The sequence below is a fragment of the Leuciscus leuciscus genome, assembly GCF_965113295.1.
Source record: "Leuciscus leuciscus genome assembly, chromosome: 22".
Lineage (NCBI taxonomy): Eukaryota > Metazoa > Chordata > Actinopteri > Cypriniformes > Leuciscidae > Leuciscus > Leuciscus leuciscus.
The window spans coordinates 10,739,880-10,766,882 of record NC_138746.1 but is presented as its reverse complement, the minus strand read 5'-3'; the positions used below and the strand labels follow the sequence as shown (position 1 = coordinate 10,766,882).

General features: G+C 35.7%; 1 protein-coding gene across 1 annotated transcript in view; it reads left to right on the top strand.

Moving 5' to 3' along the window:
- Positions 1–27,003, top strand: part of srbd1 (S1 RNA binding domain 1) — a 55,968-nt gene that overhangs the window by 11,650 nt on the left and 17,315 nt on the right. Inside the window, exons 11-16 of the mRNA XM_082154236.1 lie at positions 708–815; positions 899–1,056; positions 2,874–2,964; positions 3,050–3,157; positions 14,034–14,125; positions 18,749–18,831. Of these exons, the coding sequence (XP_082010362.1) occupies positions 708–815; positions 899–1,056; positions 2,874–2,964; positions 3,050–3,157; positions 14,034–14,125; positions 18,749–18,831 (640 nt within the window). The remainder of the gene's footprint in view (positions 1–707; positions 816–898; positions 1,057–2,873; positions 2,965–3,049; positions 3,158–14,033; positions 14,126–18,748; positions 18,832–27,003) is intronic.

Sequence of the window (27,003 nt, the reverse complement as noted above, 5' to 3'; positions counted from 1 at the left end):
GTAAAAAAAAAAGATTGGTTTAAATTTATTTGGTGAATATTAACCCACTTATCTCCATATAAAAAGAAAGGATTAAGCTCAACCTAATTTGACCTAAATGTAAAAGCTCTATGGGTTTGGAAGTTACATTAAATATAATTAACATTAGCATACTACATGAACAAATGGTAACACTTTATTTCGATTGGTCCATTTAATTTTTTTTGTTTTTATAAGTAACTTTGTCAACTTATTCTACTAACTCAAACCTGACAGTCTGCTAATACTCTAATGAGAGTAAGTTGACATGTAGTCCAAAGTTACTTAAGTTAGAATAACCGGAAAAAAATATTTTTTTTAAAGTTAAAAGAATTATTTTTTAAAGTAATGACTTTCATTTGAGGGATTTTTTTTTTTAATTGAATTTTGTATTTATTTGAATAATTTAGTAATTTTTTAAAAACATTTTTACATTGAAATTTCATTGTGCCAAAATAAAAAAATTGTATTAAAAGAATATTTCAGCTGTAATGAAAAACACCTTGTTCTCAAAAAGATAATTAGTTGTCTCCTTGATAATTTACACATTTAAACTTAGAAGTAATTATTTCCATGTAGCAAGTACACAATCATGTCAGATTTCGAATACACTTATTAGTGTTTTTTTGGGGAGGCTGTACGAGCGTGTAAACGGTCTATCAGGACTTTATCTGCCTTTTGACTTACAGATGGAGGCCACAGGGATTTGCACAGCCAGAATTGATGACGATTTTGAAGAATGCTGGTGAAGATTCCTACAAAAGATTCATTCTGCCCTTTCTCAGTCGAGGCTACAGGTCTGTTCTCACCAGATAGTAAAGCTTCTCTTTTTTAAATACTGAACACAAAGATGCATTGCCTCTTTTTCTTCTTGTCCCAGGTCTAGGTTGACTGCTAGTGCAGAAAAAGAGTCCATTGCCATGTTTGTTCGTAATCTGCGTCAGCGTCTTCTGATGTGTCCTGTGCGTGGGAAAGTCATCATGGGAGTGGACCCAGGGTTTCACCACGGCTGCAAACTGGCAATCCTGTCCCCTACCAGTAAGACACCTGAGTAAATGTGGAATGAACATGGAATAAATTATATATGCGGGCGTACACACATACTTGTATATGTGATTTAAAGGGAGTCTCCATAGGCGTAGTTGTTTTTATACTGTACAATCTGTATATTCAATCCTCCTACACTAACCCTACCACTAACCCTACCCCTAAACCTGCCCATCACTGAAAACGTCACAATAAAAACAAAACAAAACAAAAAAACACAGTTTAGTGGGAAGTGTCCCATAAAGCATGTTTACATTGTAATACCCATGCCATTATACACATTTGTGTCCTCATAAACCATATATACAAGACAACACACACACAATAATATTGCATGTTCTAGAACTGTTCTTAATGAATTATTAAAAAAATTAATAATAATTTAACAATGATATATATATTTTTCAGGATTCTGTTATAAATAAAAAATTCAAAAGAACAGAATTTATTTGTTATATCTTTTTTTTTTACCAAAATAAACGTGTTACTGTCACTTTTGGTCAAGTTAATGTGTCCTTGCTGAAGAATAAAAAAAAAAAACTAACTTATCCAAAACCTTTTAAATGGTTGTGTTTCCACAAAATTATTAAGCAGTAAAAACTGCTTAAGCATTTATAATATGAAATGTTTCTCGACTAGCAAAGCAACATATTAAAATGATTTCTGAAGGATCATGTGACAGACTGGAGTAATGGCTGCTGAAAATTCAGCTTGGCCATCACAGGAATAAATTATATATAAAAATGTATTCAAATAGAAAAGAGTTATTTTAAACTAATCATATATTGCAATTTTATGTTTTTTACTGTATTTTTGGTCAAATAAATGCAAAAATCCTTGGTGAGCATAGAAGACTTCTTTCCACAAAAATAAATAAATAACGAATCATAATTCTTCCAAACATTGTGTGTGTGTGTATAAGAAAGAGTGAAACTAGAAAAATATTAGGAAAAAGATAACTTTAATAAACAATAATACAATAATTCAGAACTATTGACAACAATACCATATCATGCATGTCTTTTTGTCAATTGGTTATGAAGGTGTTGGGAGAAAAGACAGAAAGATGCTTTTACTATAATATTGTAATCGATATGTTTTATTATAATTTATCGTTGTTTATTAAATTGATATTTTCTAATATTTTTTTCTAGTTTTTCTATTGGCTGTCAACTAACAATCAAATAATAGTGGTTAGTTATGGTAAATTTTAGCTGATGTTTTGAAATCTTTGTAATCAACCATATATAGTCTAGTATTGAAATAGATCGTATAGTCATAATGAACTTTTGCCATTTAATTGTAATTACTTTGTTTAGTGCAGCATAATTTTAAAGTTGATGAAGGAGAGTGTCTGATTGGCAGGTGTGATGAGAATGCCCATTGTGTCCTCTGTGCGTGGAGCTACACGCTGTGCCCTGTGTGCCCCGCGTCCAGGCGACTGATCGGCCTGGCGGGTGTGTGTCAGGTGGCATTGCCATATTTGCCCTCTGCCCTGCAGCAGCACCACACGCAAACCCAGCTTGACTGTGACATGTCTGTGGGTGTGTAGTCACATGACCTGCCTGGCTCTTGAGGTGTCTATTGCGATTAGACTGCCTCTCTCAGGCTGACAGAAAACGGTAGCCGTATTGTCTGAGAGGAGAGGGGAACAAGGTGGAGGCAATAAATTGGAGAGGAAACGAATGGGGGTCTGCTGTACCTACATGATGATGATGATGAATATGTATTAAGTTGATTTCCACATAAAATCTAGTCACATACGTCCTCTACTGTCCTGACATATCTACTCTTTATTCTTTCCTCAGGTCAGATCCTGCACACAGATGTGGTGTACCTCCATGGCTCTGCTAAACACAAAGAGGCAGAAAAACTGCGCCATCTTATGTTCAAACACAGGTATTGCAATCACAATGATAACATTGAGTAATTTGTAGGCACCCTAAATATCTATGAATAATTTGATATTTTTGCTCTCCCACAGCTGTCAAACCATTGTCATAGGAAATGGCAAAGCATGCAGGGAGACTGAAGCCTTCTTTACAGACCTAATTAAACGGCGCTTTTTCAACCCCATGGATGTTTCCTACTGGTATGACATTTCCCTTTTTTTTTAGAAACAGAGCAGACCAGTGAGCAATACAGCAGATGTTGTTCTTCTGAGAGTAACTCAGTAACAAAGGTCACATCAGGCTCCTGTACAGTCTTAGTGCAATTGCAGATTTAAATTAGAACATTTTTCATCAATAAACTATACTAAGAGTGAAAATAGCTACTTTTAAGCAAGGTACGCAGAAAAGGAGCAAAGGAAATGGTGCCGGTCTGGAATGTGTTACTCTTGCGGGTTTTAAATGGTATCTGGACCTTGTTTGACTGTCTCTAATTAAAAACAAATATTTCTCACCGCCCTTCAAACCAAACCAGTCCGACGTGTTTTCCTCCAACCCAAATAAAGGCTGGATCTGGGATTGTCTCTCTCTCCATCTAGCTAGACTCGTGTTTGTTGACTTTTGGTTCTGACTGGAGAGCTGCCCAGAACCGCTCTGAAGTGGCCGTTTATGGCGTACACTGATGGTGGTTTTCATTACAGCTCTCCGCATCCCTCAGTGCAGCTCAGATGGGTTGCCAAGTCTGCCTCAGTAGTTCTCAACAAAGCATGATGCGTCAAAATTGACATCCAAGGCGCTCTACAAGTGGATCCATTTCAACCTCCATTCTAAAATGAAAGTGGAAGATTTGAGATCTCAAAATTGGCAGTGCAACGTCGACTGCTGCGACGGGTGTGCCAGACAGTTTGAACTTTGTTTCCTGTCCTGGTAGTCACAGCCAAGTACTTGTAGAAGCAGGGTGCAAGTTAAAATAAATACTTTAAAACTGCACGCTTAAATGTTCCATTAAGTGGAAAAATGGATCTAGTAGCTGTTTTTGCGTGAAATGCTTAAACAGGACATTCATTCTCGCTTGTTGTGTTTTTCATTTGTAGTCGCTTTGGATAAAATTGTCTGCTTAATGAATGAATGTAAATAAAAAAGAAACATGGAGTGGTTACATGTATGAAAACACATGAAAGCATTATTGCGCATTTTACAAACTCAAAGTGTGATTTATGGTATAATTATTTAAATTTCTTTATATTTTCATAATTACATTTTTGTGATAATACTTCACCCTTTGTCTGACCCTTAAACTTCCCATTTTTTTGGTACTTGCCAATGAGACTCAACACACAAGAATGATTCCATAGAACGCTTACACACATACATTGACTCTTGCTCACCAAGGCAGCATTTAAAACTTTTAATATTGTGAAATATTATTACAATTTAAAATAACTCTATTAATTCTATTTGAATATATTAAAAAAAGAAATTTATTCCTCTAATGGCAAAGCTGAATTTTCAGCGGTTATTCCTCCAGTTTTTAGTGTCACATGATCCTTCAGAAATCATTCTAATATGCTGATTTGGAGCTCAAGAAACATTTCTTATTATTACAGTATCAATGTTGAAAACAGTTGTGCTGCATATTTTGTGATAACCGGATTACATTTTTTAGGATTCTTGGATGAATAGAAAGTTCAGAAGAACAGCATTTTTACAGAAAAATATCTCTACAATATAAATGTCATTACTGTTACTTTTGAACAATTTAACGTGTCCTTGCTGAATAGAAGTATTAATTTCTTTCTAAAACTGACACCAAACTTTTGAATGGTACTGTAGAAGTGTAGACGCATTTTGTGCTATTGTGTTTTAGGTGATATGTTTGTTAGGGAATATGTAATTAGACTGTGTTTTTTTTTTTTCATTCCCTTTTGAAAGTTCGTCTCCACACAGTGCACTTTGTACATCACTAGTCAATCAAATCGACGGCTTCATTTGCACCGTCTGCTATCTGTCTCCCTACTCCTCAGCTTGTTCAGAAATAAAACCATCCGTTGCCCCCACCTACCATCCCGTGATCCCTCCCTTCTGTCCCGACGTCCCCGCTAGCCGTCTCCTTTCCTTTCGTTTGCCTGACTGCTCCTGAGGAATGACAGGCAGTGCCGGCAGACTGTGTGCGGGATGAGCCTGTGGGATGAGCTGCACGGCTCTCAGCGACCTGGTGCTCTTCCTTTAAATGAAGGGACACTTGCCTGTTGAGTTGGGGTTGTTACTCGAGTAAGACTGGGATAAACACTGACTTCTTGACGTTTTCTTCCGGTTCTTTCTACAATAAGGCCTTTTTTTGGTGATTTGTAATGGTACTAAGATGTGCTTTTAAGGAAATTGGGCAAATTGTCTTCACACAGGACTTTATTTGCATTTAACAGTGTGGTATAATGACGTTACTGTTAGTAATACATAAGTGTTGTTTTATCTTTATTTTTAACGGAATGCGTCTGGCTTCCGGTGTCAATCGCTTCCAGTTATTTTACCTGCCATGTTATGCTGCTTGATATTGCAAACTGGTATTTGTTATCATATTATTTTAATTCATTATCATAATCATAAACGCACTGGTTTGTGGCACTAATAGTACTATTTACGGCACTGTGTTGTTCTGATTCATTAGCCACTATTGGTAAATAACTAGAAGTCTTTCACAGAAAATCTTGCACTTATTTCTGTGTTGTAAAATAAGTATTATAAATATTGTGAATATTAAATATACATTATATAATTTATTTAAATAAAATATATTTTGTATGAATCCAATATTATTATTAATGTTGTTAATAAGTAATATAAAATACTAGCAGGCGTGCACATAATCTGTGGCCGCATTCGAATAGCCATCATTCACAAAGTTCTACACATTCCCAGTCCTTGCTTAATTACACATTTTACATTTACGCATTTGGCAGACGCTTTTATCCAAAGCGACTTACATTGCATTATCCTATACATTTATACATAGGTATGTGCAATCCCCTGGGATCGAACCCACAACCTTTCGTTGTTAACGCAATGCTCTTACCACTGAGCTACAGGAAAGCTTTTTCATATTCAAATCAGTTTTGTGTGGGTCCGGTCTTTTTATTAGTCTCTCTTGTAATAGTTGCCTTAATACCCGACCCGTGTTGTACACTGAGAAGATCACATGAATGGTGAAGAGTTGTCCTCTCTTTGAACTTTCACTCTGTAGTTTGTGCCCCAGTTGAGTCGCGTGAGATTACACCATGCTTTGAACGTCTCTCCTGGAACCCCTCTGTGGCGCCCTCCTCTGGCCCAGCACTCTTTACTGCCAGGTGCTTTTATCCTTCTAGACCGCTACAATGATTTGAATTGGTTTGCATTATGAATTCAGGTACACATAATTAGCTTTGAACTTGGGAGTGTGAGATTCCTGGAATACTGTCTCTCGCTGTATGTGTGTTTTGTCAGTATTGGTGTGTGTATGCTGCATTCTCATGACTAATACATGCTCAAAGGGCCTCTAAGATGACCCAATAAAAGTTGACCTTGGCTGACATGGTGTCTTAACGCTTCTGGTAGAAACGCTTGTCGCTTTGGTCATGGATTTGTCATAGTTATGTTGTACAAATTTGGGTTAGAGGTTCATTGCGGATTGTGTGCCATACAGAATTGATATGTTTAAAAAATATATATTTTAGAGAAACTGCACTCTTATTTACTGAGTGTCATTTGTCAATTTTATTTTATAAAATGTCCTTTCTAAGAAACATGTTCAGAAGGTGCTGCTCTGACTCTGGTCATTGCTGCTGTTTGGCCCTGACTTTGCTTCTCACCCCTAAAGGACAAAATGACATGTATCTTGCTTAACGAGGGAGCCTGTAGTGTTTCGACTGTCAGGACAGTGATCCTGATACTGAGCTATGGCTACAGACTGATTGGACAGCTCTGTCAGTTCTTAAGGTTGAAGACAGTGGCAGTGACCACCCTTCTCCCCTCAGGCTTGCTCTCTGCCACCAGCCGGCCAGTCTCTGGTCATTAGACTCACTGTGCAGGAGAAAGCAGAATTACAGGAGCTCTCTCTCATCTATTCTTTTTCATTTTTCTTTGAGTACACTCTACTGCTGGGATCAGTTGTTAAGCATGACCACTTCAGTCTTAACAGGAAGGAAACCACCACTTGCTGTAAATTATGAATAGTCGCATCTTTACAATTTCCTTAACACTTGCAGATGCAATGTCAGCATGGATGAAAAAGTCTAAATGAAACGTTTGCTGCTTTTAGAAGGGACAATATTACAATATTTTATTATTATTTCACTTTACCTGGTGCAAGCATGTGTAAAGTATGTATGTGTGTGTGTGTGAATATGTGTGTATATATATATATATATATATATATATATATGTATATATGTATGTATGTGTATATATGTATATATATATATATATATTTATATATATGTGTGTATGTGTATGTGTATATATATATATATATATATATATATATATATAAGCAATGTATATTAATAATATTTATTATTATTATTATTATTATTATGCATAGCTTATATTTATATATTTAATGTTTTTATTTATTTCATATATATGCCCAGATATATAATATTAATACTTGCCCTTTACTGCCAGCTTGCTCCTGGTAAAGTGAAATCACTTTTTGCTGTAAGGTCTTGGATGACTAGAATTTTGCATCAGGAAAGTTTGTCCTTTGAGGAGGATTCTGGGTAGGGTGATTAGGACAGTGAGGAATGCGGAGGAATATTTGCCAGTCACAGGCCCACGGCTAATGGCTCACTGAGGGATAGATGTCCGCATTACAGAGGACACCCAGAACCAGTGGCTCAATGAGCAACTGTCTTGAGCCTCCCTAATTTTGATTGACAGATGTTAATTTATTGAAATGTATGGTAATGTCTGTGTGGGGTTGACAGTGGTGGGGCTTTTATTTACGTCAATTTGGGTTGAGTTGAGTTGAACAATATGCCATCTTACATTTTCTCTTAGATTTATCTTGCCATCGAAAAGTAAAGCAGTCAGGTTTTTAAATGTGTAGTATCTCTATTTGATCTATAATATCCTACTATATACAATAATTTTTGGAATAGAAAACACATTGACCAATTCATTATAAAGCTATAAGCCATGACAGGACATGTGCTGCAGGTACGTCATGTTCAGAATTAAAAACAATCAAAATATTTCAACTAATATACTTTGTTTACCTAAATCTGGGCTGTTTAAGTTTGCTAAATGACAGTAATTTGTTACATAGAATTTAACTGATATGTGGTGTCATACAATACCGTTCAAAAGTTTTGGGTTTGGAATATTTTTTTTTAAATATTTTTGAAAAAGGTCTCACCAAGGCTACTTAAAAAAAAAAAATACAGTAAGACAGTAATATTGTGAAATGTTATTACAATTTAAAATAATTGTTTTCTAATTTAATATATTTTAAAATGTAATTGATTTCTGTGAGGGCTAAGTTGAATTTTCAGCAGTCATTATTCCAGTCTTCAGTGTCACATGATCCTTCAGAAATTGTTCTAATATGCTGATTTGCCGCTCAAGAAGCATTTCTTATTATCAATGTTAAAAATGGTTGTGCTGCTTAATATTTTTGTCTGTGTATTTTTGTTGTTGTTGTTGTTATTATTGAATAGAAAGTTCAAAATAACAGCATTGATTTGAAATAGAAATAATTTGTAACATTATAAATGCCTTTACTGTCACTTTTGAGTCATTTAATGCATCCTTGCTGAATAAAAATATTAATTTCTTTAAAAATAAAAACAAGTTTTCAGCACTAGTGTATTAGCATGTATGTCCCAATGACTAAGAACATGGAACATCCAATCATAAAAAATCTAAATGAAATTACATTATATATGTTATAGAAACTTTTTATATTAAGAGATTTTGGCATCTGTGTTATGAGACACGCTAGCTTACTATGAATACTTTCTTGTATTTAACACGAAGTTTCCAGAAGAACGGACACGAATACTGCAATGTCACTCCCTATCCGTCTAGCGCTGATTGATCCGTGGCAGCCAAGCATGAGATCAAGCAAGCCGTCCGCTTGAAAGTTTCCATTGCCTTAAACTCAGATGCCAAATCCCCATTTGTCAATTTCTAATCTAATGTGCTCTTGTGATGTCAGAACAACTGGAAGCAATCCCCACCAGTAAAGTTTTTAACATGCTGCACATTTCATGCCTCATTGACTTGTGTTAGGCCGTTTTAGGTTGTAGTTTATAGCCCTTGGAGTACAGAAAAAGAAAACGCAAGCAACATCAAAACATAGAAACCTCAATTCCACATCTGCATATATGAACTAGGCTTCCAATGAAACTGGTCTTGAAAATTAGAATACGGAAAGCTCTGGAATATCCTTTTTGTGGGCTATACTTGAGTGCTTTGAATTGCTAGATCCAGTCCACAATGTGAACCATTAAATCTCCAAAATATTCTTGGTTAAGATGAGGTTCTTGAGTTTAAGGCTTGGACACCAACATATTCAAAACCCCCTCTACTGGCTCCTGCCTGCCACACACAGGAAAACATCCAGTAATCTGGACAGCTGACTCCCTCTTCCGCAGTTCTTTGGGTGTTTAAAGGAGGAAGGGGTGTTGAGGGGGTGATGAACATCTGCCACCAGTTTGACGTGAGTGACTGTGAGGTTTTGCTCTTTTCAGACTTGTGTGGTGGTGGCAGCTTGAATGTGCTGTTAACTGCACCTCCACGCTGACTAGGCACTTGCTACCCTCTAGCACAGAGCCTGAGACTGACGGCCTTTGACACCTGCCATTTTGGCCCTTTTCTAGGCAAAAAATGTCATAGTGTTTAGACTTGGCATTGGTCTGATATCTCGTGATTGTTTTGTTTTTTTCCTCTTTTGGGAATCCCTTGGGTCTGCTGGCTATGAGTAATTGGCCAACATTTCATAAGAATGTAATTTTTTTGTTTCAGCTTACGTGAAAGACAAAAGACAGAATTTCGCACAGTTGATGATGATATATTGAGCTTAAATAATTTTTCATTTAAAATGATATATTGCTAATAATCTATATCCCATTCAGTGCACATTGAAATTCTCAGTAAGGTCTCAGTAAGAGTAAAAAAAAATATATATATTTTTTTTTTTACTCCGCATGGATGCATTAAATTTATCAGAAGTGACAAATACATTTATAATATTCAAAACAATTCAATTTCAAATAAATTCTGTTCCTTGAACTTTCTGTTCCTCAAAGAATTCTGAAAGAAAAACAAAACAAAAAACACAACAGTTTCCACAAAAATATTAAGTTTTCAACATTGATGATAAGAAATTTTGATTGAGCAGCAAATCAGCGTGTTAGAGTGATTTCTGAAGGATCATGTGACACTGAAGACTGGAGTACTGATCACAGGGCTACATTTAATTTTATAATTTATTAAAATAGAAAATGATTTAAATTGTAGTAATATTTCATAATATTACCTTTTTCTTGTATCCAATTTAACATTTATCTTTCAAAGGATAAATGCATAATGATATGTTTATTCACAGAGACCTCATAACTATAACGACTGGGTAGTTTTTGCCCTGAAAAGCAAACTAACAGAAAAGTTGATTCGAAAATAAGAGGCAGGCAAATTTTCTACTCTACTGCATAAATACATTTTTTTGTTTAGCTAATTTACTTGATAGTTTGCAGGGCCAAAACTTTCATTGTGTAGAAGAATTTAGAATTTCCTCACCTTTTTAGATAAAAACAGCACATTTTGTCTTAAATTTAACCAGTAATATCAAGAACATTGGACTTCTATCTACAGGTTTGGAGATACTGTGACGATATTTCTTCACCCCGCAGACAGATCTGATGAATGCGTTTAATTAGAACATGTGTTTAGGGGGCAAGTATCAAAGTATGTATCCATCTCTTGGTGTCACCCGGTGGTCATGGACATTGGGAGGGGGAGATGGACCAGCCTGGAGGATGATGACAAACACAGAGAATACCACAATTACTTCCAGTTAGAGGGGGCCCGGCCATGACTTTGCCCAGAGACTCTCATAGAGACATGATAGTCCCCAATGTGTGGGTGTATTGAGTGTGAGTAAGTGAGTGACTGTCAGACCTCAAGGGTCATCAAGTCATCTGCTACACTTGCAGGCAGGTTTTGTCTTTGTTCTTATGCTGGGCCGAGTGCTCACAGCCTTCTGCTGCCTGCCCTTTTACAAGTTCAGCCGTGCCCTTAATGAAGAGAAGTGGTTGGTCGATGTGATGCATATCCATGTCAGAATGGTTCAGGGCTTGTACCCATTAACCCTCGCAGGCCTTCTGATTTATTCAAACATGACAGGTTCCTATCTTTATCAATATCAAAAACCTGCTCTCTCCTTTTCTGTCCTTTTCTGTCTTTAAGCACTGCTGTCATATCATTCTGGTGGAAAGAGTGCAGAAACATTCTGCACACTGAAGGACTAGTACTAAAGAAACTATTTTAGTTTGATAAGGAAGGACTGACATGAAATTAATATCACAAACTATAATTAAACTATAGAATCAACCACAAACTATAAATAAACTGAATTTAATAGAATATTTAATGAACGTTTAATTTATTTGAAGGTTCTTAAAATTAGAGAGCCATATTAAGTGAATTAAAGTAATCTATTACATGAAAATTTTAATAAGTAAAAAAAAAAAGTATTAATTTGATATTCTTTTCAGGAAAAAAAGAACTAAAATACATTTTAAAAATAAATGTAAAAAAAAAACGATGAGTCAATTACTTGTGCACATCCTGAGTCAAGAGGAAATACATTTGTGTAATAATAATAATAATAACAATAATTTTTATTAATAATTTAATTTGTATTATTATTTCTATACATTGTATATTATAATTATTAAACTAGATAGTTTATTATAATTACATCATTCTTAATATATTATTAGAATTTATGTAATTGTTTATTATAATTACATCATTCTTAATATATTATTAGAATTTATGTAATTATAATAATAGATAGTTTATTATAATTACATCATTCTTAATATATTATTAGAATTTATGTAATTGTTTATTATAATTACATCATTCTTAATATATTATTAGAATTTATGTAATTATAATAATATATTGTTTAAAAGGTCATATTCTCATATTTAAAAAAAAACAAAAACGTATGAGGCGTAATGCTTAGTGAATGTTTATTGGCCATGCATTGTCTCTGTGTATGTCTGAAGGAGACATTTAGATAACTTTCCATCCTTTCATTTCATGAAGAACAATTAGTTTTATTTATATGGTTTATTTATCGTATTTTAAATAATATGTGGTTTTATATTTATGAGTTTTATTTGAATGTTTATCAGAGTTGGCATGTGTTTCCTTCTTAATTTGTTAATAATCTTTCTAATAACCTGCTCCACCGTGACCACTAGGTCATATGCCAGGGCTCGTTAGTCCTGTCATCATGGCTACTGTATATGTCAGCTATTGGAGTGAGAGGGAGGAGGGGAAAGGATCTGGGAAAATGAGGACACCAGTCAAACTGGTGGTCCATGTCACAAAGCCTCTGCATCCTGTCATAAGTATGATGACACTAATTGGCAAAGTTACCCAAAGAGCCCTTAGGCACCAATAGAGAGGAAGCAAATGTAATGGAGGCTGCAGTGGTGATCTGCTCTAATTTGTATGGTCATTCAGAGAGAGGTCAGTTTTATTATGTGCCCAACCAGGCAGTTAAGTTGTAAAGGAAGGAAAGGCTGGTTTTGAGGTTTTAGAAAAGGAAAAAATTGATAACTTGCATAATAACATATAATTAAATTGTGTACAAAAATTATCTTTCAGATTTCTTTGTTAATTGTATTTAATAATTTACAGAATTATTAATGTATAATAATAATAATAATAATAATTATTATTATTATTATATTATTATTATTATTATTATTATTATTATTAAAGTAGCCGGTAATCATCAATCTGTTCCAGCAAGACTGTTTAACATTTATTTAGACTAGTTTTTCATAAATATAGTAGACAAGCACATTTACCATTATGTCCTCTAGATGGCAGTATTTACCCATATTTTCATATTTTCCTTGGCGTTAGATTACTAGGACATTTTATTGCACAAATTAATGGTTCAAAACTCTTAATATGTGAATCAGTAGTATTTTGCAGTATGTTAGTGGTTAAATTGGTGAAACTTGTGTTTTATGTGGTAATTATTGTTAGTGTTGTATTTGTAGCCTAGTTGGTTCAGGTTCAGGTAGAGTTTACTTTACTGATGGAAATATAACCGAGTGCACTCTTTCACCTTTGAGCCTATGTGGTCGTCACCCTGCTCCCTGCGGTGGGACTGACTCTGCAATTAGTGTAATATAAATCACTTTGAGTGGCAAGCAGAACAATACACATGCTACTGAAAATGTGTTGAGAGTCAATCTAGTTGACACCCAAGTGAGAATCCCTAAACCAGTGATTCACAACAAGGTGCATCCAAGGGAGTACTTGGAAAGATGCCAATGCTTTGCTAAATATTTGGGCTGTCAGATGGTTTAAATAACTATTAGTAATTAATAAATGTTAGTAAATGTTAGTAAATACTAAAATGTTAGTAAATGTTTGCACTACTCTTAGGAATAAAGATTCCTCAAAATTTGCATGTACAGATTGTAAATGTGTATGGATGACACTTGTAACAGAACATTCTATATGTGCATGGCAGCACAGAAATCAGTTATAACATTCTGAACTCAAGAAAAAAAATATTTAAAAAAAATATTTAAAAAAAATCTAATTTTCCAATGAAAACAGGGCTGAGTTTGTGTGTTGTAGTATTTCTTCCATGCATTGCTGTGTACTCTAAACTTCGGTTCCTGCTGTATCAACTACAAGCTTTCTATGGAAATGTATTTAAATGTACTCTTTGGTCTGACGCCTCCTAGATGTACTGAGGGAGCTTCATAAGTTCACTGGGGTCTTCATGAGGTTACCTCTCTGATTTCCTTGGAAGCCAGCTTCAGTGTGTCTTTGTTGTTTCAGCATAACAGATGAAGCAGGAGCGTCCATCTACAGTGTGAGTCCTGAGGCTGTTAAAGAAATGCCCGACATGGATCCCAACCTAAGGAGTGCAGGTAATTTACATATTCCTTCTTTTCACGCTCTCAAAACTAGTGATTGACCTTTTTTTTCTTTTTTTTTTTTCTTTTTATGTCTGATATAATGCAGATTTATGGAATGGAATTTAAAGATGTCGAATGAGACATACACAAAATCTGAAATCAAAGAAACACTTGTTTGTACATAGTTTTTGCTCAAAATTATCAACAAACACTAAAAACAGAAAATGTTTATCAGCCGTTGACAAGGTTATTGGCAGATTTTGTAATTGAGGCAAGGATTTAACATTATCTGTATTATTTGCCAAGCCTGCTAGTGCTAATAAATAAATAAATCAATAGAGTATTATTAAAAATATTATTAACACACACACACACACACACACACACACACACACACACACACACACACACACACACACACACACACACACACACACACACACACACACACACACACACACACACACACACACACACACACATATACATATACATATACATATATATATATATATATATATAATTAAATATAACAAAACAATAAATACAGTATTTTTTTAAATTAGTAAAAAAAATATTATGGTGTAATAAAGATTAAAATAATTGTTTTGAAGCCTATGTACTATACATTAAAATAGTTTTGTCTAATCACATTTTACAAAATTCAATGCAGAGCAACACAATATACACAATTCAAACTAAATAAAGAATCCTAACATTTTGACAATATCTCTTGTTTAGTGTTTTAAGTTATTTACATTTAATGGTAAAGATGCTTTTATATAAATGCAAGGCTTTGGTTTTAGGGTTTTGCAAACATACAAACTTGTGTACATGAAAGTCAAAGCTTCACTGGCAGGATATGTCTTGTTTTTTGTACTAAAGTACTAACACTGAATGAAAGCTGTCCCTCTGAATGATTCTCCAGTTCCAAGTCTCCAGTCAAAGGCAACCGCCTTACCTGTCAGTCCAACTCAGCTCCCACTCAACCAGACCTTTACGTGCCATTTCAGTCAACCTTGTCTCCTTAGTCTGAAAGAGGCTCCCTGTCTCCTTTAGGCCACATTAATTTCTCCAGTACTTGATTACATGGACTTCAGAAGAAGAAACAGGGCAATTCCACGCAAAACTGTCACATCCATAACGCCAACTAAATACCATGGCATTGTGGTGGCGTTATGGATGTGACAGTTTTGCGTGGAATTGCACAAAATAGTTTTTCACAGTCTATCAAACCATCTAGAACCATCTGTTTCTGTGAAACAGAACTTTCTGTAAAAAGGTTTGTCTGTGTTTAGACCACCCTCTACTCTAACAAAAAAATAAAAAAGCAAGGCGAAAAGTTTGGATATCACTCAAATGTTCTCAAAAACAGGATCTGAGAATTATACCAGACTTCCTCTATAAAAGCAGTAAATCAGTATGGGATTAATCATAAATTTTCCTCTGGTCAAATGCAAGCGCAAACTAGGGAGCTATATTTATCGCTTTTATGAGAGGCGTAAGAAATTGGACCGTCCTATGTGGGATGTGTGTCAATGTGTCCAGTGTTTTGTGTTTTACGCATTAAACACAATTCTACATCACTAGCATACATAATGTGTGTGTGTGTGCATATATATGTATGTGTGTTTACTCATAACAAATAATTCTTAATTTCTGCTTACTTTCTAAATTTCATGGTTCTTCAAAAATAACAAATAACAACTGTTTTCAAGATTGATAATAACAAGGAAGGTTTATTTCCCTCGCCCTGTATCTTACTCTCTCATTGGCTTTAGGTCGTGGCAAATGTCATTTCCAGTCAAAACACATTTCACACTGCAGGACTCGGGGTCGCAGACAGGCCCAGATATTTGGCATGCTACATTTTTTACAGGCATGAAATATTTCAGTGATCTGAAATAAATCGGTGCTTCTAAGTTTGTGTCTTTGATAGCACACACTACTCGATTGTCACTCACGTGAACAAGCACCGATTTTCTTCCGCTTTCAAGCATTCATCTGTGATTTCCACAAAACTCTGTGAGTGAAAATCTGGGCTAAAATCATGCAGTGTACTAGGCATTATTGAGCACCAAATCAGCATATTAGAATGATTGCTAAAGGATCATGCAATCTTGTAACTTCCTTCTTTCTTCTTCAGCCCTGTTCACACTGCCATCGACTATGTCGCTGTATACCGCTATAGTCTCTGTACGTGAAGATGTGTGTGGGCTTTCCCACTCCCATATCTTTAGAAAATGCAAAAGAAATTAAAAGTAGCATTCTGCTGTTGTAGAGTGTTGTGATATAAAATACAGCAGTGCTCAGTGCATTAAATTATTAAATTATTAATCAACATAATGCAGAGGAAAAACTGTAATATGAACTGCAGCAGTGCTAAACTGTTCACTGCATCATATAGTTAACAACATAAACAATCAATGTATGAATCCAACTCACTAAGCCTGCCAACAGTTTCTTTTACATGCATCATTTTATGTCCATGTATGTGGTTACAGTCAAATAATATAAAACAGTGTAATCGCTCCAGAACTCTGTCCTGTTTTACCTGCGCTCGAGACAGTAACGTGAGCTCCACTGACAGTCTTCAATCATTTTGGTTGTTGCTTGTGAAATTCGCTGCTAATTTGTATAAAGGTAAAAAATTTGAGCTTTTGTCGTGTGACTTGCGTCACTTGACATGCCTACATTCTATCGCCAATGGTCACTGTTGCTCGTGTCGCCAGAAATGAATGGGATCTTGTCGCTTTGTCACTGTGTGTCGTTGGCAGTGTGAACGGGGCTTTAATATACTTCTTTCTTATGAACACCATGTCATAATTGAGTAAATGTTGGCATTTATATGTTAATGAATTTGTCATTATATGACTCTTCCTGACCTACTCTGTCATGCCTGCAGTAGAGAAAGGTGTTCATATCTTGATTGAGGACAATTGTTTCCAGAGGTGTTTGGCTTTCTATAAAGATCAAGGTGTATGTGCTCGCTGAAGTGGGTGACTGTTGAAGGAGGTTTTGAGGTGGCTTGCTGGAGCGTGATCACCAGCCTCACTCGCTGCGTCTCCACATTGAACTCTGTGGGAAATTGCTGCCTGTAATAATATTTGGAAAGGGATGGAGTTTCAGCTCAGGCCTTGTACAGCGCACACAAAAGCACTTCTCTCCACTCTCTGACTCTGTAATGTGGAGGTTGTGCTTGGGCAGAAAACCACGCAATGTCTCACATTCTGTCTCGTGTTTTCTGTCTGAGTCGCTCTCTCTTTCTTTCTCGCCCTCTGATTCTCGCACACATGGTTGAGTAAAGATGAAAATCTGACTTTCATTTGCTGACCTTCAGCAAGACTAGATAAAGCTAATGGAACAAGTGCGCCAAACTGCTTATGTTCATTTCATTTTAAAATATTGTGTTTGGCTGGTCACATTTCCTGGGATAAGTTAGATTCAAGTTTTTCTGAAATGGGTTTTTATTTGTCTTTAATTGAATTCTTATTTGACCTGACCTCTCTTAGTTGGCCCATGTCTTTGCCTGTGTATGACAATTTACTAGGAAAAGGGGATTTCTCCTAATCTCTAACCGTTTCTCCTAATCTTCTCCATATCGCTTTAAAATGTAGCATTCTGGGCAGAATTCAAATGGGTCCGATATGTTTTGTGGTCTGCGCCAACTCACTCATATGATCCGCTCTGTTCTATTGTGTCTCTGGACCGGAGCAGTGCGCGCTGCGGCGGTTCGCATGACACTAACATGAAACCAGACTTCATTTGCCCCGATCGAAAGCATATTTATACTGTCTCAATTGTTCCCTATCCCCTATATAGCACACTATGTGCGATTATACCATGTAGAAAATAGTAAGTGTGTGAACAAATGAACTGATTTTAGCCACAGCTTCAGCGTCTATTTATAATGTAGGGGGCGGGATGCTTCAGATTCTAGAGAGCATTTGATTGGACAGAAAATCTGATGAGTAGCTGAAGTGCAAAGTGATGTCATCAAAATCATTGATCCATATTGGCGGAAGTGAGAGACACTAAGTTTTGAATGCGTAGATCTTCAAAATGCGAATTTTGTCATTGTTTTGGCTATGCTTATAGATAACAGTAAGGCTACATATTCATACTAAAAGCCCAAAAACTTCCATTTTGATTTAAGATAAATAAAATAAAAATCTTGATGATTGAATATAATTGATGACAATGACATCAACAATAATAATGTATAAAAGATAAATTTGTATAGTAATTTCTGATAGGTCTTTCTTTGCATCTATTCGCGTACTCATTTGTGATTGGCCTTCCTTTTTCGCATCTATTTAACCATCTCATTTAAACTACAAGCACAGTTGTGTGTTGCAAGCCCTGATATTTCAGTAAATGCAAATCTTGTTTATTAATATAATCTGTGAAGATGTGATTAGTGCAGTATGTTCCACACAGGCCTTTGCATGATTTAAATACTCTAATTGGCATAGATTTATGCAAATGTGAGCTTAATTTATTCTTAATTGAGTCTGTGGGTTTATTAAAGTGTAAATATTGCTGTTCTCTTGAGGCATTCATTATTATATTTGAGCATTAACTGCACATAACGGTGAGATCATTTTCTTCCTGTATTCTTTTCTTTGTCCTCAGTGTCTATTGGGAGGCGTGTTCAGGATCCTTTAGCAGAGCTTATTAAAATTGACCCCAAACACATTGGTATTGGCACCTACCAGGTGAGTCACATCTCCTCTTCAAAAGCATGCTAATAATGGATTGTTAGTTCATTATTTAATTGTTTTTATTGCAATAATGTTTAATGTGTCTTTATTAAACGCACTGTCAACAGCTGAGTGTCCTTTCACATAATACTGTGTACATGATGTTGTGCCTGGCTCTGCTCTTGATGCAGTCAAATGTTTGAAGTGATTGTAGGCGCATTCCCAACTTTCTAAGCCAGGCTCTGATTTTTAGTTTTGAGTAATAGCAGTTTTAAACAGAAGTCAGCTGGACTAGTGAGCTAATCCTGTCTCTGACTGTTTGCTTTTGCAGTCTCATATTATGAGTAATCCATTTTTCTCATGAAATTAATTCTACTATGATTCCCAGTAGCATCATTTGTTGACTCAAGGCTGGGCCTGATTTGAGTTTTTTTTCTTTTCTTCTTTTCGCTCTTACTTTTCATCTTTCGGTTTTTCACTAGCTGTCCTGCATACTTGATTTCTCTCTCCTGCCCTCTGCTGCTCTTTTTTTATACATCAAGATATTTAACTCTGCAGAACCTCTTGTTGTTGAATTTTTTTTTATATGCACTACCAGTTTCCACAAAAATATTAAGCAGCACAACTGATTTAAACATTGATATAATTAAGACATGTTTCTTGATCAGCAAATCGGCATATTTGAATGATTTCTGAAGGATCATGTGACTGAGGACTGGAGTAATGATGCTGAATATTCAGCTTTGCCATAACAGGAATAAATCAAATTTTTAAATAAATAAAAATAAAACCCTTATTTTGGTAACACTTTGCAATAAGTTCTCATTTGTTAACAGTGGTTAATGAATTAACTAACAGATTAACAATGAGCAATGAATTCTTACAGCATAATGTTAGTGAATACAAATGTTCAAGTTCATGTTAGTTCACAGTGCATTTAATAATGTTAACAGATACAACTTTTGATCTTAAAAATGTATTAGTAAATGTTGAGGTTAACATTAACTAAGATTAATAAATGCTGTAGAAATATTGTTCATTGTTAGTTCATTTTAACTGATGTAGCTAACTAATGTTAACAAACAAAACCTTAGTGTAAAGTGTTACCCTTGTTTTAAATTGTAATATTTCATATGACTGTTTTTACTGTATATTTTTGTAGTTTTTTTTTTCTTCCCTACTGTGTTTTTGAACAAGAAAAAATGTAGGGTGTGACTTGATTTTGTCCACCAGAAATTGATTTGATGGTTGTGGTTTGCTTTTGTCATCCCGCCCTCACGCCAGTAAACATGTCATCAGAGAAGATATGTTGTTGCAAGAGTAAGGGGAAGCTATTTTTATTAAAGATTATGATGGGACAGAAATAAATAAAAATATTGATGTGCACGGATAAATCATTTAAAATAAATACTGAAATATTCCATAAAAAAAAAAGAATGTCAACTTAGATTTCATGGTGACTTTGGGCATTTTCACACCTATAGATGTCCTGGCCACATTCCACCCATTGGCCCTTACCAATCATGGCCTCCTAATAATCCCCTTACATTGAATTGGCTCTATCACTCTCTCTCCTCTCTCCACCTATAGCTGGTGTGTGGTGAGCGCACTGGCGCCGTTGTACTGTGGCTGCCGTCGCATCATCCAAGTGGATGCTGCACACTGGTGGTGGTTGAGGAGAGATTCCCTGATATGGTTGTAAAGCGCTTTGGATGTACAGTAGTACATATGAAAGCGCTATATAAATGCCTCATTCATTCATTCATTCATTCATAGATCGTTCGTTTTGTTCCGAAACAGGGACTTAATTTGTTACAATGTTGCATTTTCTTCTTGGTTCGGTTCGCTTTCACAAGGCAGCCTTTCAAAGCGTACCAAAATGTGTTTATGCAAGTCACATGTGAATTAAATTGTCCTCTTATTCTTATTCAGAGTTTCCTCTCCTTCATCCATCAAGATGATTGACAAGTTCGCTTCATGAGCTTATTGCGGCACTTTATTTGTAACTGTCAAGTTACACGCAAACACTATACGAATGTTATAATGCAGCTAGAGCAGGAATCTGGAACAAATGCTAAATTTAGTTGTTGTTAAATCTGGGAGCGGGCAATTTAGATTACTAAAGTACTGTACAAAGTAATTGTAAATTAATTCCGCTGCAACCTTGGAGCCATTTGCCAAATAAGGAGAGGAAAGAACGTCTTGCATCTTTGCAAAAGGATTAATATCACGTATCACATATTTCTCACTGCCAACTTTTTGACCAAAAAAACATGCACATGTGCTGATGCTCAGAGGTTTAAGTTAGCAGAGGATCAGGGTCACCTCACCTTGCCCCTTGCACAGTGTGAGTGTTGTCTAGTGTGCATCACAGCGACCCCCTGCACGTCTGTCAGCACTTAGCGTTTATTTACCCTGCCACATAATCTGAGCAACACAAGATGCCTCTCCACCACACTGACATGCTGAGTGATAAGAGTGTGTATGTGTGTGCACGTGTGTGTGTGTGTGTGTGTGTGTGTGTGAGAGAGAGAGAAAGAAGTTTACAGTATGTATATCTGTGTTGAGTAGACAAATACACTGGACCATGTATAGTGATCTTATTTCTTATCTTAAGTATCTCAAGTTGGGCCGTTATTAAATTACCCACTACCCTCAATCATGGATATGTGGTTTTGAGAGCTATTTAATTGTGACAGGAAAAAAGGTATTTTAGATTGTTTCTGTAAGGTTTGCCTTTAGTGGGTGTCTCAGTTTAGAATTCAATTAAAAAAATATATTTTTTACTTAAAAAATATAATGTTAAAGTTCACTTAATTGTCTTTCAGCACTTAAATCAATACCAATACGCTAATAATTAAATTCATGGTATTGCTGATATAAAATTTCTAATATGCTTCAAATGGTAATACAGTGTGAAAATGTTATATTTATGTAGATTTACTAATTAATAGTAATATTTATTAGTCTTTTTATAAAAATATATTTAGTTGACAGAAAAGGCTATTTAAATATAAACATATGGGAAATTAGCATGTACAATGAAATATCTAATGTTGTACAGTGTATATACAACATAGACCAATACAGAAAAAACTCTAACAACAAATATGGACCGATAAAATTTTATTTACATAAAATGTAAAATGCTAAAAGAGAAGTAATACTGAAATGTGTGGGAACTTTTACTGTTAAATTGCTGAACTGCTCACTTAAAGATTTCACCTTCACATTACTTTTGATTGCACATCGCCCTCTATTGTTGCTTGTATTTTCATGACATGCCATTTAGTCAAAGTGGGTGGGACCTCTAGAGTTTAGCGTTATATAGTTAACTGTCAATCACTGAGACATAGGTGGAGTGTGTTCTGGTTTCCCAACTGCTTAAAGGTCCCAGAGGGCACATTTTACCATTTTACCCAGCTGTGAGAGAAAACATCGTACAAACCCCCAGATATTAAGGAAACTGTCACTCTCCTTGGTGCACTTTCCTCTGTGTTTCTCACCCCAAACATTTGAAACCAGCAATAAACCATTTTTGTTATTATATTATGTTAATCAGTGTTTATAAAATATGTTTTTCAGGTCGCCTGCAGGAAAATGCATATGTTAGGTTGTACTTTAATTTTTAATTATACAATAGGTTACATTTGAATGTTTGTTCACACAAGGACCAGTCTGTTGGTTACATAGATGTATTTTTACACCGTTTATTGCGTGTTCGCAACAGCAATAAGTAATCCATTGGTTAAAAAAAACGTTTTGATGGTTTAGAAACTTGTGTAAAGAAAAAGCACCAGTGATGTCACTCCAGCCTTCTCTTTTTAATGAGTCTGCTGAGACTGTTCCCTCAGGGTAAAACGGAAGAGAGTGAATGAAGGTGTAAGTATTGACTGACAGGAAGCTGATTGACGATGATTGATAGCTGAGTCCAATTTCGCGTGGGAAAAAGGAAAAGTTATGCGCTCTGCTGAACACATTTACTCATTCTGATCATGTCTGATCTAGCTTTAATTTTTCCATCTTTTAACTATATGACTTTTCCCTCTGCTGGGTAAAGTCAACCATTATTTTTGTCTTTCTTGTCTTATGGCTGTTCACATTCCATAGCAAAGAAAAGTAAAGTAAAATAAGTGTGTGTGTTTTTTCTCATGACTATAGTGGGTGAGTCCAGTGGTGCGTGGGTGCAGCTCATGTTCTGTTTGACAGGTGTTTACTGACTCTCCAGACCTGGTCTTCAGGCTTCACCTGAGGTAAAGGAAAGATGGCGCAGAGTGTAGGTGAGAAAAGTGTCAGAATTAGTCGTTAAAGTGTCAGCCCACTGCCAGGAAACTGCATCATCTTATTTGCTGCCAAAACGCTTTTTTGAATTCATGCACAATGTTTTTAGTGGAGCAAAGCAAGCTTTGAATAATTCTTATGTACAGAGTTCACAAGGCTGTGGCAACCTGGAAACATCAGGGAATTGTAAATATATATTTGTTTTACTTCCTGGAAAAGTCATGGAATATTCTGAAGTGAATATTTTTTCAAGTAATGCTCTACTCTAAAATATTTCATTGACCTAAATTGACGTTTGTCATTTATATTTTTTGTGGTTTATTTTTTAATCTGTTAAATCACTTCACACATTGATCTGATTGATTCATTTGCAAACCAGTCTGAATCGTAATGAAAACGCCTATTCAGTAATAACAAATGACTGGAAAGATCCTGGAAAAGTCAAGAAAAAATCAATGGTGAATATACACTACAGTTCAAAAGTTTGGGATCAGTTTTTTTTTATTATTATTTTAAAGAAATTAATACTTTTTTCGGGATGCATTCAATTGATTAAATGTGACATTAAAGGCATTTATAATGTACAAAATATTTTCAAACAATTTCTGTTCTTTTGAACTTTCTATTCATCAACGAATCCTGAAATATAATAAGCAGCACAACCGTTTTCAACATTGATCATAATAAGAAATGTTTCTTGAGCAGCAAATCAGCACATTAACATGATTTCTGAAGGATCATGTGACATTGAAGACTGGAGTAATGATGCTAAAAAATTCAGCTTTGCCATCACAGGAATAAATTATATTTGAATATGTTTTAAAATAGAAACGGTTATTGTAAATTGTAGTTATATTTTGTAGTATTATGTTTTTTTGTTCAAATAAAGGCGGTAAGCATATAAGATACTTTTTTCAAAATCTTACTGACCCCCAAACCTTTAATGGGAATATATATTTTTCTACAAGTGCTTCAATGAATCTGTCAAATATGTAGACTGATTTATCTCTGAATGATTCGTTAGTGAATTGGATTGAATCACAATGATTGAAAAACAAAATTCCTCAAAAGATCAAAAAAAGATCATTCCTTCAAAATAACTCTAAAGATCATGGAAAAGTCCTTAACATACGGTTTTCTATTAGTGCCTTATGAATCTGTCAAACTGGCTCAGACTGAATCAGAAAAATCTGTATCTCAAATGACTGGAAAGATGGAAATTCATTGGTCAAAAAGATGTGGAACATATATGTGATCTTGCAGTTAAGACTGCTCTTTTAAAAATATCTACAATTTCTACCTATTATGTAAATATGATTTAACAGCTCTGTCAGTCTTTGTCATCTCTTACACTGCTGTCAGTATGTCTTCAACTGTTTTCAGATGCCTTGTTTGGAGCTTTTGTGTTTTGCTGAAAACGTAGGTCTCTGGTTACGCATGAGGCAGAGCTTTGGGAGGTATGTTAAGGAATCTCCTCAGTCAAACATCTTTGTGTGTTCAGCTCTCTGGGAAGTGTGTTTTCAGAGCCTGCAGCTGGTTAGATCTACATTGGGTCATGAGGGCTGGGAAAGAAGAGAAGAACTGATTGACATCTCAGAGTGGCAGCATTTCGTAAAAAAAAAATCCTGTTAACTGGGCTCAGTGTGGACAGACATACTTTGTTCTGGCGCTGGGGCCTATCCAAACCAAACAGGACCTCGCACCTGAATTTAATCCAGCGGTTTGTGTGAGCCAGTATGTTTTTGTGCGTACGTGTGTGCATGGCTTGGGTCGGAAACCTCACCGTGGCTCTGCTAGGCTTGGTGAGGCAATGTAAGTGCGTATTTGTGTTACCATTGGCCCGTCCCCTCCTCTATACCTGGTGTGTTGGGGTCCGGGATATGTGTCTGTTCAAACAGAGGGCAGGTTTAAAAACTATGTGAACTCCCCACCACTTTTCTTCACCTATTCCCCAATGCTTTAATTGAGTTTTGGTTGTTTTGTCTTCAAGGTTACCACAGCGCTAAGCCATGTCAAAGCTCAGCTGTCAGCCACTCTTCCTACTGTGAATGAAGACCAGAGAGTGCGGCTTGTGCGCGTTTGAAGACAGATGGAAAGCTTAATATCGGCTTTAGGCGAGCATGGTCTTTCTCAGCCCCTCTTGGAGATGTTGGTTTGATTCTTAACGTATGCTCTACCAGATGCAGCTCAGTTTTGCACTAATTGAAATGGTTATGTAGTCTTCGATATATCCAGTAGGATTGACAGGAGATTGGAGAGATGATGTGGGTGAAAGGCAAAGCCTTTTTCAACTGCTACTACTGAAAGGATTTGAAGCATCTAGACTGATTTTTCACATCTGACCACAACAATCTCAACTTATATTTACTTTCGTGTTCAGCTTTGTTCAATTTGTCCATAGGCTTGATATGTGTTTAAAGCCTTAAATGGATAGTTCACAAAAAAAGAGAAATCCAAACCTGTAGGGCTTTCTTTCTTCAGCAAAACACAAAAGATGTTTTGAATAATGTTGATAACCAAACAGTTTTGGTGAAAAATGTACTTCCATTGTATGGATAAGAAACACTGATAATATCTTATTTTATGTATGCTCTAGTAGATGCAGCTCAGTTTTACAGTTACTTAATTTAAATTATTATGTAGTCTTCGATATATCCAGTAGGATTGACAGGAAATTGGAGAAATAAGAGTGATGTGAGTGAAAGCTGAAGCCTTTTTCAACAGCAACTACTGGAAGGAGTCTAGGCTGATATTTCGAATGTCCACAACCATTTCAGCTTATATTTAATTTCAGCTTTGTTTGTACACAATGATTGCTGTGTCTTCAAAGTCTTAAAGTGTTAGTTCACCAAAAAATTATTTAATTATTTGCTGACCTGCATTTCATTCCAAATTTCCTTTCTTTCCTGACATTTTTTCTTCTGCAGAACACAAAGATATTCTGAAGAATGTTGTTAACTAAACCATTTTGATGATTATTGACTTCCATTATATGGACTCAAAAAAGAAAAGAAAAGTAATATCTCAAAATATTATCTTTTATGTTCTACACAAGAATGTCATACAGGTTTGGGAAGAAATGAGGGTAAGCAAATGATGACCAAATTTTCATATTTGTGTGAACTATCCCTTTAATTCGCTCCCTCCTGACCTTCCAGTGCCAGACGGCCCGACAGTTGATACGGATCATTGGCCGCTCTCTTGTTCCATTATATGCTGTTCATTTGACTTTTTCTCCCAGTATGTGAGAGCTACTATCGCAGTGGTGGCGTCCCACCTCGTAAATTAGTGTACCCGAGCACATAACTTCATGGAACATCCTTTAAAAATAGATCTGGGGGGCTTGATGATTGATGGCTTTCTAATGAGTGCGCATTCCATCAGCAGATCTCAAAACCGCCCGGAGGCGACACTTTTTGGGTGTCTTGCTCTCTTAGCCTGCTCAAAGACTGTGAGAATTTTCGCTCCATCCGCGCTCAAGTCGCTTTATACAGCCGACCGGCTGCCAAATACTCAAAAGCTAACCTTAGGGTTTGGGAGCAGCTACATGGGAACCTGTCCACATACTTCTCAGGTTGCATCCGGCTATTATGCGGCAGTAGGTTTTTGTATGATAAAAATAAGGACTTGTTTGTTGTTCTTTGTGAGAAGTATCTTCAGTGTGCACTGATTTATCGATTATCAGCAAACTGTTTGTGATTTTAGCATTATAATCTGTTTGCATGCGTCAGTGATGTGTTGATAAGTCTGAATTACTGTTTTGAAATCACCATAAACATCACATGGAAAAATGCATGAAACTGTTTGCAAACTTGTGTGTGTCTGAGCAAATGAGGATCATTAGGAATGATTGGGCTGCTGTTGAATATCTCAGATTCTGCCTTCAGGCTCTCATGTTTATTGTTT